The 14,531-nt window shown below is 44.4% G+C and overlaps 1 protein-coding gene and 1 long non-coding RNA gene across 3 annotated transcripts in view; both read left to right on the forward strand.

Annotated features, from left to right (window-relative positions):
• The window catches only part of LOC308075251, a 497,190-nt gene that overhangs the window by 435,402 nt on the left and 47,257 nt on the right, over positions 1-14,531 (forward strand). The gene's annotated exons all lie outside the window — the stretch shown is intronic.
• Positions 1-14,531, forward strand: part of LOC308075243 (formin) — a 79,896-nt gene that overhangs the window by 18,108 nt on the left and 47,257 nt on the right. For both annotated transcript variants that reach the window (XR_013932181.1, XM_080414961.1), the window contains exons 6-8: positions 5,798-5,885; positions 11,525-11,586; positions 12,295-12,383. Coding sequence is in view for 1 of the 2 variants with exons in the window: in XM_080414961.1 (XP_080271087.1) it covers positions 5,798-5,885; positions 11,525-11,586; positions 12,295-12,383 (239 nt within the window). In the remaining variant the exon portion in view is untranslated. The remainder of the gene's footprint in view (positions 1-5,797; positions 5,886-11,524; positions 11,587-12,294; positions 12,384-14,531) is intronic.

The raw sequence follows: 14,531 nt of genomic DNA on the forward strand, positions 1-14,531 counted from the left end.
TCAATCCGCTACGGCTCCAGTCCACTCCACAGGGCTTCAGTCTGTATGTGTGTGTGTGTGTGTGTGTGTGTGTGTGTGTGTGTGTTGCGTGCATGTGGTGCACGTGCGTGTTCTTCTACCCTTTTGTCTCCATCCCCTGGAACCCTCTATCCACTCTGGTCACTCTGAAGCTGCAGTCCGTCCAACATTCGATCCAACTCAACTAAAGCCACAACCAGACACCAGGCCTGCCAACCGTCTCCATGTCTAGACCTGACACCATCAGAGTCCTCTAGTGCTAACCCCAGTTAAAAACTAATCCACAAAAGAGATGTGCAGAAATACAATAATTTGACCATTTGAATTTGCCTTGGTGGTGTTCTGTGGTCCGCTGTGTAGATAACCACAAGCGAAGCTTGGGTGTCCCATGTTGCAGTGTGATCCATGGGCGTACAGATTCTAGGCTCTGGATCAGATGATCTTTGTTTGTTGGGGGGCCAGCGAGATGAGTTGCAGTCCAACTCTGTGATTACACAGGGAGACAGGGCGCTGTGTGTGAGTGAACGGTGAAATGTGAACGTGCTTCTCGCAGCACCGCTTGGCAGTCCAAGCGGCACATCCGAAAGGTTGGCTAAACAAAAGTTAACTTGTTTAGATTTCCATCTTTTATCCCCTAAAAGCTTATGCTCGCACGAAGAGAGAAATCATCTGAATCATCGAACCGATGATGGCTTCCCAGAAGCTTGACTAGTTGAATAGCTTGGGGGGGGGGGGGGGGGGAGAAGAGAAAGGAAGGGGGAGATTAGATATGACCCAGAGTTGACAAGTAATTCATGGTAGAGATGGATGGATTGAGGTAGATGGATATGATAGATGGATGTATAGGTGGATGAAAAGTAAAATTTCAACAGTATTCTGAAAAACGTATGTTTCTATATCAGTGGTGCTCAATCTTTTTCATGTCAAGGACCCCTCAAAATATGTTGTTCCAGGTACCCCCCAGAAGCAAAGATTTGAGTTAAAAATGTTCTCTTTAAAAATATATATATATTCAAAGATTTGCACACATTTTCACGATTTTTCAAAAATAGCAGATCTACAAGCTCATAGTGCGGCACTCGGTGCCGCACTATGAGCTTGAAGATCTGCTATTTTTGAATAGCCAAAAGTGTAAAATAATGCTTTTTTAGCTCAAATAAAAAAATGACACAGATGCGAAGGTGAACAGACTGTAGTGCACGGAAGGAAAACTGCTGGCACACCGCTGGGCTCCAGTTTAGAACTGATTTATTGCACCAAGTGGGCGTTGGCGTGACGTTTCTGAGTCTGTTGTAAGAGCGTGTATAAGCATGGCTGGATGAATGGACTCAAGTCTGAGTCTGATGAGTGTGTAAGCCCTGAAATGTCACTCCGACACCTCTCCAGTGCAATAAACCAGTTATGAACTGGAGCCCCAAAGTGAGTGAGCCGTTATACTTTCAGATTTGAGTCTGTAACCACACGATACCGCAGCCTCCCTATTCTGGGCGAACGTTCGTTGAAAAGAATTCAGCAAAAATAGCAGATCGACAAGCTCAGACCAGGATCAAGCTTGAAGATCTGCCATTTTTTGCTGAGAGAGGTTCTGTGACACTGATGGGTAGATTTGGTATTGAGGAAAAAAGGAGGGGGCCAAGCATAGATCCCTGGGGGACCCCCCGATCAACAAAGTAACATTAGGGTGTACGTTGTTAAGTCTTGTTGGAGGAGGGAATGAGACTATGTTTTACCTTACTTTGCAGTATCTGACTAGCCAATGGTCTGCCTCCCTCCCCGTACCACCAATACTAATCAGTGCACACACACACACACACACACACACACACAGACTCCTGCCTCCTGTCTCTGTTAGCCAGATTGAAGAGGATACACACGTCGTTATCACATGGTAGCTCCATGCAAGTATTTGCTAGTGTAACCCGTGTGCTTCCCTAGTATTAGTTAATACACATTAGAGGTGTGCCGCGGGTTCGTACCATGCAAAGCACCAACCTGCTCATCTGGAGCAATTAGGGGTTCAGCGTCTTGCTCAAGGACACTCCGGCACTAACCCTACAGGGGAGCCCGGGATCGAACTGGGAACCTTCCGTTTCCCAAGCGGCCGCTCTACCTCCTGAGCCACTGCCGCCTCTACAAGTATAGTAATACAAGTATAGTAATACAAGCACACACACACACACACACACACACACACACACACACACACACACACACACACACACACACACACACACACACATTCAACGTGTGTGATGACAGTACATGCCTACAAGCCCTGATGCACTTGCTCAGAAAGTGTTGCCAGATCGTTGCCACCACCAGAGCCCAGGGGCTCCAGCTCAACGAGGGGAGATGAGCTGACGAGAATGGAATGCAAGTTGTACATTATGCATATGAGCCGTTTTCCACCGCATTCCGACGGCTCCCTTAACGTTTAGAAACGTTTAGATTAAGGGGTGAGGGAGGAGGGTGCCGGGAGGGGTGCAAACAGTCGATGCCTACATGGGTGTGAGTAAATCTTTATCACATGTGCCACGCCACAAAATCAAAGCGCTTGTTTACTCTGGAGCCGTTTCTGTAAGTTGATTACCATATCAAAGGTAACATGGACAAGAATGCTCTCTCTCTCTCTCTCTCTCTCTCTCTCTCTCTCTCTCTCTCTCTCTCTCTCTCCAGGGGTACACACGGTAATTGCAGGCATGTGGCTTCACTCCGCTGAGAGGGGGGCAACTGTGGGGGACCCTGCAGTGGAGCGGAGAGGATGCGCGTGTCGGTGCATTCGGGGCGGGAGGATGAAGGGGAGGGGTTGAGGGGGGGGCAGAGAGGAAAGGAGGGATGGAGGCAGAGAGGAAAGGAGGGATGGAGAGATGGAGAGGAGGAGGAGGAGGACGAGAAGAGATGAGGAAATCAACAGAGATGTGGGGGCTGTTATAGGAATCACGCACGCAGTCACTGGCATACATGGGAGGTGTAGTCTTGGCACTGTGTGTGCAATGCAGGTCAATTAGTGTGTGCACGCATTCACCGGCAACACGGTAAACATTACGCAGCAGTTTCCTCCATTTCCTCCATCTCCCCATAAATCAAATCCGTATCAAGTTTATTCTTCGTGGACCTCCTTAAACAAACAGTAGGCTCTAACTGCTTTAGAATCATGGCTCTTCGGGAATGACTTATGAACTATCATAGCTGGTTTATTGGAGACATATTTGGAGCATTGGCCCCGGGACACCGCAGGATGTGTGTGTGTGTGAGATTAACCACTTAAACCCTCTATACTTACGGTATAATACTTAGTTGACCGGGGGTTGACTCTGTACTTGGTCTGCTCTTTTTTCTCTCTGCACCAATCCTTTTTGCAGAAAATACACAAGCCACAAGCTCACCGACCAACGCGTTGGTTGTGTAAATCAGTGGTTCTCAAACTTTTTCATGTCAAGGACCCCCAACTTGACACTTATTAGCCCGCGGACCCCCATTTGAAAAGATAAGCCAGGGACCCCCCATAAGAGAAGATTTTTTACGGCTCTAGCAGTGATTCTCAACCATTTTAATTTCAAGGACCCCCAGTTTGACATGCGTTAGGCTACGGACACCCATTTAATGGCATTTCTATCTCAGACCCCAATTCATATTGTAAAATCAATGTTAATTTAACTCTGAGAGTGTACAAATGGTTCCATTAGTACACTCTCAGTTTTACAGACCCATACGGGTCCATTTGGTTCCCAACTATCCATCATTTAGCTGGGGACCCCCTGGAACTCTCTCAAGGACCCCTGGGGGTCCCACTTTGAGAACCAATGGAAATGATCCTCACAGAATAGGGATTCTTGGGTTCAAGTGGTTAGATCTCCCAGACAGACGGTCAAACTGTGTGTGTGTGTGTGTGTGTGTGTGTGTGTGTGTGTGTGTGTGTGTGTGTGTGTGTGTGTGTGTGTGTGTGTGTGTGTGTGTGTGTGTGTGTGTGTGTGTGTGTGTGTGTGTGTGTGTGTGTGTGTGTGTGTGTGTGTGTGTGTGTGTGTGTGTGTGTGTGTGTGTGTGTGTGTGTGTGTGTGTGTGTGTGTGTGTGTGAGAATGGGTGAATCTAACTTACATTGTAAGCGCTTTGGATAAAAGGCGCTAATAAAGACAAACCTGCTTTTCTTTATCTTCTCTCCACTCTATGAGAGCTGTCTTTATAATGTCTTTGTGTTGACTGTGTTCTAGCCAATACGAAAGCCTCAGTGGGTGTTCAATTGTTAAATGAACGGTTTGAGAACAGTGTGTGTGGGGAGGGGGAGGGGGGGGGGGGCAGTTTTCTTGTTGTCCACAGGAGGGTGCTGTTACCTGTTGATGACCTGACAACAGCAGCATCGGCATGGCAGAGAGAGAACGCTCCCCTCTCTCTCGCTGTCCTTGGTTTGCGTGTCAAGCATCCAGCCTCAGTTGTCTTTTCTCATTAAGTTAACTGTTTGGGCTAATTGGCGAGTTCTGAAGCCACAGCGAGCGGGAAGGGTTCCCGGGACGCTTTTAGTGTGGCCCGTCCAAAGTGCTTAATTAGAGGTGTTGGGGGGAAAAGCCTGGTGCTTTGTGCACACTTTTCTCAAGTCCAACCCCGAGAGTGGGAGACTCCCAGTGATCCAGAGTAATGGACCTGGCGAGCAGCATGGCACCCACTAACGCCCCTGTAACGCAATACCCACTTCTAAAGACTTCTGCTCTCTCACTTCCCAGTGTCCAGCCCGGTAGCCGGCCGCGCCGTAATACCTAATGAAGAAGCCTGACACATTAACTTTTAGAGCGGGGCTTTACCTTGCCAAAACTCTCTGTGGCTTTATGGCTAATTCAGTCATAAGTAATTGTGACCATGTGTAGGCACAAATAAAAATCCTGTGAATTTATAGTTTGTTATAAAAAAGGCCTGCTTCTTTTTGCCTTACTCTTCTAAGAGTGTCCTTTTATGGTGCTATTTTTTGCCTTTGTACTTTCACTGCGGCTTGATATTTTTTAGATTATATCACACACATGCTCTTTCGGGAAGTGTGTGTCTGCTGCGTGTGTGTGTGTGTGTGTGTGTGCTGTGTGTATGTGTGTGTGTCTGCTGTGTGCGTGTGTGTTTTTGTTTGTTTTCCGGAACCTCTGCCCAGCGTGCCTGATGATAAAACTTGACAAAATGCGTCTTAGTCCCATGTGCTTGTGTGTTTTGCGTCGTCCTGAAGGGTTAAGACAATGTGTGTTGATGAGTCTGGTCATCGGGGGTCGAGCCAGAGAGGATCCACAGACTCGTTAGGGAGACTGGGGGGGGGGCTTCGAGCTCCCCCAGTCTCCCCTCGTCATCCATCAACAGCTCCTCCATGCAGTGTGGGATGTGATGTGACTGATCTTCACCCTGGCCTTTCAGAGCAGATCATATAGCTCTTCTTAATATTCACTTTCACAGTTTGTTTTACGTTGCCGCTCAGGGAATGGAATGATTCATGATGTAGATGGGAGAATTATTATAAAAAATAAATATATGAATACATTAACAATAATAATAATAATACAATTTCAAGTCTGTAAAATAGTTTACAGTAACAAAATAATAATCTTATGTTGATAAAGTTTTATTATGATTGTAAATATATAGATATAGATATATATAAAGAGTTGTATAGTTTCTTTCCCTTTTTTTACTGGAAACTCTTTACTCATCAATAGAAACAAAGCATTTTTTCTTTTTTTTCCCAGTTTAAATCCTAAACCGACTAACTTGTTGATCAATCAAACTTTTCCTTTGATTCCTCTGTCCTCGTAGATCATAAAGCTGTTGGATGGGAAGCGATCACAAACCGTGGGCATCCTCATATCCAGTCTGCATCTGGAGATGAAGGACATCCAGCAAGGTGAGGATGGAACAATGTTGTCTGTTTCTCTACACAAACGGTCTGGCACGCCGACACGGTGGCTTTATCATTTTGATCTGTTTCTAGGAAGCGGCTCCTATTTAGGTTTAACAGTTATAAATGTAATTTACAGTCCCATTAACACATTGACCGCCAGAGGTTAATCTCATAATGTACTCACCAGTGCCAACGTTTTATTGTTGTTTTTTGTTTTTTTCACGTCGCCATAGACGTCGTTAAAATCCTTAAGATTGATCTGTGCACTGTTTGTAAACATCGCGGACATCTCCCTGTGTCTACCAGTCCAAACCACGTGTCAAACGGGGCATCCATTGTTGAGTTAGAACGGTTTATGTTAAACAGTGATCAGCGAGGAGAAAAACTACAATCGAAGAAAATGGCGTTTCAGTGTGAACTTTAGAATGGGAGCCGGCGTGATCGTCAAAACCGGATCCCAAATAATTCTGTTTCCGGTGGTGTTACAATGAAATGTGCCGTACCGGAAAATTGAAAAAAAAAAAAAAATCGAAAAAAAGGAAAAAGCACCACAGCCCGTAGGCTACGGGATCGGCGCTTAAGCGTTGGATTTAACGGCCCGTAGAACTACGGGCCCGGCGGTAAATGTGTTAAACAATAAATTAGGAATGACTCGTGATGAAATGCAGATGAAGGGGGTTGCATTTGGGAGATACAAGATATTAAACATCGACGCAGCAAATTGTTCCCTGTCTCTAGTCTGGACGGCCACTAATTTGTAACTGTATCCACTTTTACGGATTAATTGGTGTTTCGAGTGGAACATGGAAGTTCTCCCAGTTTCACTGGTGAGAAAAGGAAATGCCTCCATTTGTCAAAATGTGAGAGCAACGTCGGAATAAAATTGGCCTTTCAGCACTTCTGCCACTTTGGCAGAAATCTTTTCCCTGCGCTGGTTAAAATCAATTTAGCAATGTTTCCCAGTGAGCATGAACAGTAGAAGAAGAACTTGCGCGGAGTGATTGCATGCTTGTGTGATTGTGTGGAAAGTGCAAGACATTTAACCCATTAAGACCTGGAACGCATCTGTGTCATTTTTATATTTGAGCTAAAAAGCATGATTTTTACACTTTGGCTATTGAAAAATAGCAGATATACAAGCTCATAGCGCGGCACCGAGTGCCGCGCTACGAGCTTGTAGATCTGCTATTTTTGAAAAATCGAGAAAATGCTAAACTGCTAACAAAAATTGCTCAAAAGAATTAAGGGATCAAAGTGTTCCCTTAGTTATTTTGAGCAGTGTATATTTTTTTACATTTGTAACTCAAATCTTTGCTTCTGGGGGGGTCCTTGTTGGAACAACATATTTTGAGATGGGGGTCCGCGGCCAAATACATATAATTTTGGCAGTCCTTGACATGAAAAAGTTTGAGAAACACTGATAATATTAACGTACGTTTTTTTTTTAAACTGTTAGGATTTGGAAGACATTTGTCGAATCCCCCAGAAGCAAAGATTTGAGTTATAAATGTTTGCTTTAAAAAATATGTATATATTCAAAGATTTGCACACATTTTCACGATTTTTCAAAAATAGCAGATCTACAAGCTCATAGCGCGGCACTCGGTGCCGCGCTATGAGCTTGTAGATCTGATATTTTTGAATAGCCCAAAGAAATCTAAAATGACACGGATGCGTCCCCGGTCTTAAAGGGTTAAGTGCGTATGTGCCTCTGTGCGCGTAAACACATTATTGTGTGGTGTGTGTGTGTGTGTGTGTGTGTGTGTGTGTGTGTGTGTGTGTGTGTGTGTGTTGGGGACACAGCTCAGGCAAGGCCAGGCCCCTGGTCTGAATCTGCAAACTGTGTGGCGGAGAGAGAGAGAGCGAGAGAGCCGCCGGCCGCCTGCGAGTCTGAGCACGCGGCGGCCAGCGGATCTGTTTATTGTAGCTTATAGTGACGGTTTCCACAAAGCCTAATGGGAGCGACACCCCGCTAATGATCTGAGCGTGTATAAATCCACCTTCCTTCGGATAGCAGACACTGCACTGCCACATAAAAAAATCACCTCGGCCTGGCCGAGAAAACACGCCAGGGCCAGTGCAGCCCGTTTTTTGGGGGGTTTTGGGATTTTCTCCCTTCTTCCCTCTTCTCGTTCCCTTGCCTCCTCGTCTCCTCGTCTCCTGCGTCAGCGTAGCAGAGGCCCAATAAAACTCCTGCTCTCTCCCAGCATGAGGCTGCTTCCTAGCACCTTAATGGGAGGTGTAGGTGAAGTGGACAGTTTGAATGTGACAATGCAAGCAGCGCCCGCCTTAATAAGCCACTTCTAAAGCACTTCTAAAGGGCCTCGGTCCCCCCGGTGCCCGGACCAGCCCGCCCGCCCGCCTGCCCTTTGTTGCCAAATTAAAAGGACATGGGACATGTAATGTAATTAGAGCCACTAGGGAGCAAAACCCAGGGAAGGTAGAAAAGGTTGAAGTGGGGGGGGGGGCTGCCTGACTGACTGACGGAGGGGGCCTCAAGGGCCACCATGGTTCAAGGGCGAACAGAGGCTCTCTCTCCCCCCACACTTCAATTCTCCACACAATACAAACACACACACACACACACACACACACACACACACACACACACACACACACACACACACACACACACACACACACACACACACACACACATGCACAAAATCAAATACACACACACCTACTTTAACCACACACAATGATGCCGATGAGTGAAAAGTGGAAGTAGAGGGTGTGAGGCAGTTGGCAGGCAGCCTTTGATCTGTTGGTGTGGAGAGATATCCCCCCCTGCCCCCCCCCCCCCCACCCCTCCACTCTCACCTCCCCAGAGTACACCGGACCGGCCCCCCTTTGGTGTGTGTGTGACTGACTGACTGACTGACTGCTGCACTGGGCTGAGGAACAGAATAATCCACTCTTTAATAAGACCTCCAGCAGTCCCTTCCTTCCATCCGGACGTCAGGAGGAGGAGGGACCACCACACTGTTGTTGTTCTGTGGCCCCTGGAACGTTCTTTCTGTCTGGGAGCCCATGGCCCGAGGCCTCTAGCGTCGCCTTCATATTCGGAAGGCAGCGTGTGAAGAATTTGAAGAGACTCCACAAGTCTAGAGCCATTTCTCCGTGTGCTCTTGGCTGGCCTAATCTGTGGATGTGATCTTTTTTTCTTTCTTTTGAAATGCGACACGTTGTACATCAGCTACTAGATCGGCTATTTTCAAATAAAATCTTGCAGAGAAATTATAATAAGCAGATCTGGCAACCCTGGGTGTGACATAAACCACAGTGATGACATGTCACCATCAGTGACTGATGTGAGAGCGCTAGGTAGGTGGTGTGCAGTAGACCTCCTGAGATGACAGCAGCCAGACCCCTCTGTCAGCTGATCTAGGAGCAGTGGAGCCATCCCCCTCCTGTCATCTGACCCCCCCCTGCCCCCACCGGTCTGTTCCGTCACCAAGCTATAAACCTGTGACGCCGCTCCGGAGACAAAGAACAGGGACTGACTTTCTCTTTTCATGTCAAGTTTGTTTGCGGAGCACGTTTCATACACAGTAAACTCAATGCGCTTAGACATCAATGCATTTTAAAATGTATGTGTGTGTACAGATAGTCCAAGTGGTTCACAGCGTGGGGTCATGGAACCCTCAGGGGTCCTTGAGAGACACGCGCACGCACTAACCAAAGGCTTAAGAAAATATGCTTGTAAAAGATGACACTGTTGTTACAGATCTCAGGTCGTCAGGTTTGTTCCAGACTACATGCACCTTCATTACATTTTATTCTAGGTACAGTCTAGGAGACCAGATTCTGAGGATCTGAGACGTCTGATTGGTTCACGGGCATGAGCAGGTTTAAGATGCATCATTCGTGAGCTAAACCATTAGGAGTCGTGTAAACAATAAGCAGTACTTTTATCTTAAATCAATTCTACATTGAATAGGTGGTAATGGCATCCAGTGGTGGAAAGTGACTAAGTACATTTACTCAAGTACTGTACTTAAGTACACTTTTGAGGATTTTTTTACTTTACTGGAGTATTTCCCATTTACGGTACTTTTACTTCTACTCTAATACATCTCAGAGGCAAATATTGTACTTTTACTCCACTACAATTATTTGAAAACTTTAGTTACTAGTTACTTTTCAGATATAAATTATGATATTATGAAACATATGCATTAACCACTTTAGCTATTTTATACATAGGCTATTTGAAAATAGCCGATCTACAAGCTCACAACGCGTCGCATCGCGACGCGTTGTGAGCTTGTAGATCTGCTATTTTCAAACATTTTAGTACTTTTACTTTGAGTACATTTTGATGCCAATACTTTTGTACTTTTACTCAAGTAAATTTTGAATTCCGGACTTTTACTTGTAACGGAGACTATTTCTACATTGCAGTATTGGTACTTTTACTTAAGTAAAGAATTGTAGTACTTTTTCCACCACTGTGCACCCCCCCCCCCCCCTCATTGCTGTTGGCTGTGGTGGTTCTAAACCGTGGGCCCAGGGGTTAAGCAGTTACAGGCTTTCTCCTGTGACCCGTGGCTGGGAGGCTTAGTTCCCCCCCCAGCCTGCCTTGCCCCAGAGCGGGAGCCCCCATGCGGGCCCGGGGTCTGCGGACATCCAGACTGCCCACTGGATGTCTGCATGGCCCCCACAGCAGCTTGACCACACTGGCAGCTTCTCCATGTCCAGCTAATATCCCCCCCCCATGCAGTTAATCACTCTGATAGGTGTGTAATTCAACCACACGGTGACTGAAGGATCGTTTTGTTTTGTTACGCAAGTACGGTGCAGTGTTGCAGTCATTCTTACACAATTAGCACATGTGTTTAGGCACCTTCGTTTGGGGGTTTTGAAGCAGAGCTTCCTCCAAAGACTCAATGGTACTTCCCCCATCGTCCCTTAATTTAGAATTATAATTCTAAAACTCAAAGTTTTAGCTGTGTTTATCACGCAAGTTTTCCAACTTAAGGCATTTAGACCTGAGGCCGATTTTAAAAACACCTTCTAAATCCTAACCTAAAATTTCTGAAAATCATATATTTTTTTATCTCTATCTCTTAAAAATAATAATATATACATAGCAACATAAAAAATGACACAGATGCTTTCCCGGTTTTAAAGGTATAACAACGTATAGGCTTTCCAGGTCTTAATGGGTTAAGTGCCAATTCTCTGTTGATGGCATTACCTACAGTAGTATCAACAACTACAATCCACACGTTTCATGCCTGTCCTGACAGAGAGTTAATTGCAATGATGTCCAAACTACAATAAAGACGATGGCACAGAACACCTTCAACCACCGCAGATGTACTAGTTATATTTTATAACACACACCCTACCATACAAATTGGTTGAAATAGCATTTTATTAATTGAAATAAGTCCCCGGAGTCGTAGCTTGAAATGCTTACCATTGTGTTTGACACAAGATTATTATTATTATTTGTTAACACCCAATATTTTACAGAATAACCGAGCTATCTTTGAGTTTACACTGCTGATAGGAAAAACAAGCTTTTTTTTCATCCACCCTCCCTGGCAGCAGTTAAAAGAATCCATGAGTCTGCCAAGATCTCGACTGTTTATACGACTGAATGCTTATAATAAATGTCTTTACCGTTCCAGCTGTGCTGACCGTGGACAACACGGTGGTGGATTTGGAGACCATCGAGGCTTTATATGAAAACGTAAGTACACGGGAGAGGGCCGTAAAGTCATCTGATAGCTTGAGAGAAACTAGAGAAGCCAAATACATTTTTATTGTCTAACAACAAACCTCTTCATGTGGGCTTCGTGTAGCCCTCGGCTTTGCCGTCGTTGATCATGCCCAGCATCTTGCTGTTGATCACAACGATGGCCAGGTCTGCCCAGTGGTTTGATGTTTAGCTCATTAAGACCGGGAACGCATCTGTGTAATTTTTTATTTTTATTTCTTGGGCTATTCAAAAATAGCAGATCTACAAGCTCATAGCGCGGCACCGAGTGCCGCGCTATGAGCTTGTAGATCTGCTTTTTTTTTTTTTTATCAAATCTTTGAAAATATGTATTGTTTAAAAGCATTTTTTTTTACTCAAATCTTTGCTTCTGGGTGTCCCTGGAACAAAATATTTTTTAGATGGGGGTCCGCGGCCCATTTTGGGGGTCCTTGACATGAAAAAGTTTGAGGACCACTAACATAGAAACGTACGTTTTTTTTCAGAAAACGGTTAGGATTTAGAAGACATTTGTAGAATCCCCAGAAGCAAAGATATGAGTTTAAAAGAATTGCTTTAAAAATGTATATATTCAAAGATAAAAAAAGTAAATTTGAGCTTGTAGATCTGCTATTTTTTGAATAGCCAATTCAGAACATGCTGTACTTGTTTTTTGGGACACGCTTTTGTGTATCGTTGCAGAGGGCCACCGCCGATGAGATGGAGATGATTAAGAGACATTATGAGACTTCCAAAGAGGACGAAGTCAAACTTCTGGACAAGCCTGAACAGTAAGAGCCTTCGGCTGAACAGTTTAACCACATGAACCCTAGCCTAGCGTCCCTGTTTCTGGGAAGAATGTCGGGTGAAAATAGCAGATCTTGTGACGCATTGTGAGCTCGCACGTTGGCTATTTTGGTCACAGAGATATCGATGTAGAGCAGGGGTCTTCCCCGTCTTCTCATATTTTATGATAAATAAATGTATCATTTAACGAATAAAACATAATTTGGTTTCGGGTAGGACACGTACTGGTTGACAATATCAATAAAGTAATTTGAAGCAGACTGCACACCAGATTGGACACTAGACGTGCCACCATCTTCATTGTAGTTTGGACATTGTTACAGTTACCTTTCTCCATTGGGAGAGGTAACTGCAACAAGGGAGAAAGCAGTGGTGGAAAAAAGTACTCAAATGTTTTAATTGAGTAAAAGTATTAATACTGCAATGTAAAAAGTAAAAGTCCAGAATTGAAAATGTACTTGAGTAGAAGTAAAAGTACTGAAAACTGGAAATACTCCACTAAAGTAAAAAAAATCACACCCTGTGTGAAGTGGGCGGTGTCTTGCTAGCTAATCACAATACTGAATGGAGTCAACCAATCATGTACAAAAGATAAATACATTTATTGAAACACTCTTTATGATGGACGAAACCATAACTTGAAAAAAACAAAGTTTTGTTTTTTTTTTCGAGTTATGGTTGCTTATATAGGGCTATGCACATGTGTCATGTGACACTGGCCAATCACAGTCCTGAATAGATTGTGATTGGCCAATCACAGCGCAGGATAATTGTACTAATTTCCAAACTTCACTTTCAGGGCCGGTTTCACTGGCCAAAGTATTTGTACATTTTTCCAAATCTCACTTATAGGGGCGGTTTCACCGCCCAAAAATACCTCAAAATTGTACTTAAGTACAGTACTTGAGTAAATGTACTTAGTTACTTTACACCACTGTCAGACAGCTTAAACTGATTAAATTGATTGTGATGGAAATTGATGAATGCGACGGCACTCCACTTCGCATCATGCCTATGCTATTAGCACAGCCTTGCCAATAACCTTGATATAGCACTCCTCCTCATGTCTTACAGCTAGATCGTAGTAACTCTTTGCGACAGCTGCTTTCGGAGAGCCAAATGTGTAGGATTCATTCCAAGCAAGATATTAAAGCACTAAGCCCCAAGAGGCCGCCGTTTACAGTGATTTCAGAACCGCTAAGGGGCGTTTTGTACCAAATATGGCAACATGAAAATCATAGGCGTGTCCTAATTAAAACAGTAACACAGTCATTTCTACAAGAAAACATATTATAAATGCGGTATTCCCCTGAGTGTCCGCACAAACAAGGAATTTGCTATGCAAATGTGAGGGTATCTACCTTGTTTAAAGAGAACCCTTCCCATTTGTTGTAAACCTTGAATATATAAGCAGGACATCGAGTGATCCTAAACAAGCGTTCCTCTTCCCCTGCTATCCCAGCAAAAACAAAATTGCGAATGGTAATATATCCATGGAACAATATGGGGAATATTGTAAACAAGATGTTGGCGCAGTGATACAGAGTATTTTACAAAACTATTCATTTTATAATCATCAACACAACCACCTAAAGCAGGGGTCTTCAACGTTTTCAGGCCACAGACCCCCTAGTTGACAGACAGATGAAGCAGGGACCCCCTCATTATTGTGTATATAATATATAATTGTGTTTCAGATTATACTTTTTTTGTTTACTTGGTCTGCTCTTTTTTTCCCCTCTACACATATACTGTACCTCTTTGCCAAAAATAGCCGATCTACAAGCTCACAACGCCTCGCGCTGAGAGGCGTTGTGAGCTTGTAGATCGGCTATTTTTGGCTAAAGTTCTCCTCAGAAAAGGGGATGCTAGGGTTCAAGTGGTTACGGTAAAAAGAAAAATCCTATCGCACAAAGATTTTGGCAGACCCCCTGTAGTAACTCTGAGGACCCCCGAGGGGTCCCGGATCCCCTGTTGAAGACCCCTGACCCTAAAGAAAACATTGAATTCATTGTGGAAGCTTCCCAATTATTGACATTGTTATCTTGAGTAGTGTACCTCTCCAGTGTAGGACTGCTTATGAATAAATGAATACAATGAATTGTGAATAAACACGATTGTGTACTCGTATT

Source organism: Gymnoscopelus braueri, assembly GCF_963280865.1.
Source record: "Gymnoscopelus braueri genome assembly, chromosome: 19".
NCBI classification, from domain to species: Eukaryota; Metazoa; Chordata; class Actinopteri; order Myctophiformes; family Myctophidae; genus Gymnoscopelus; species Gymnoscopelus braueri.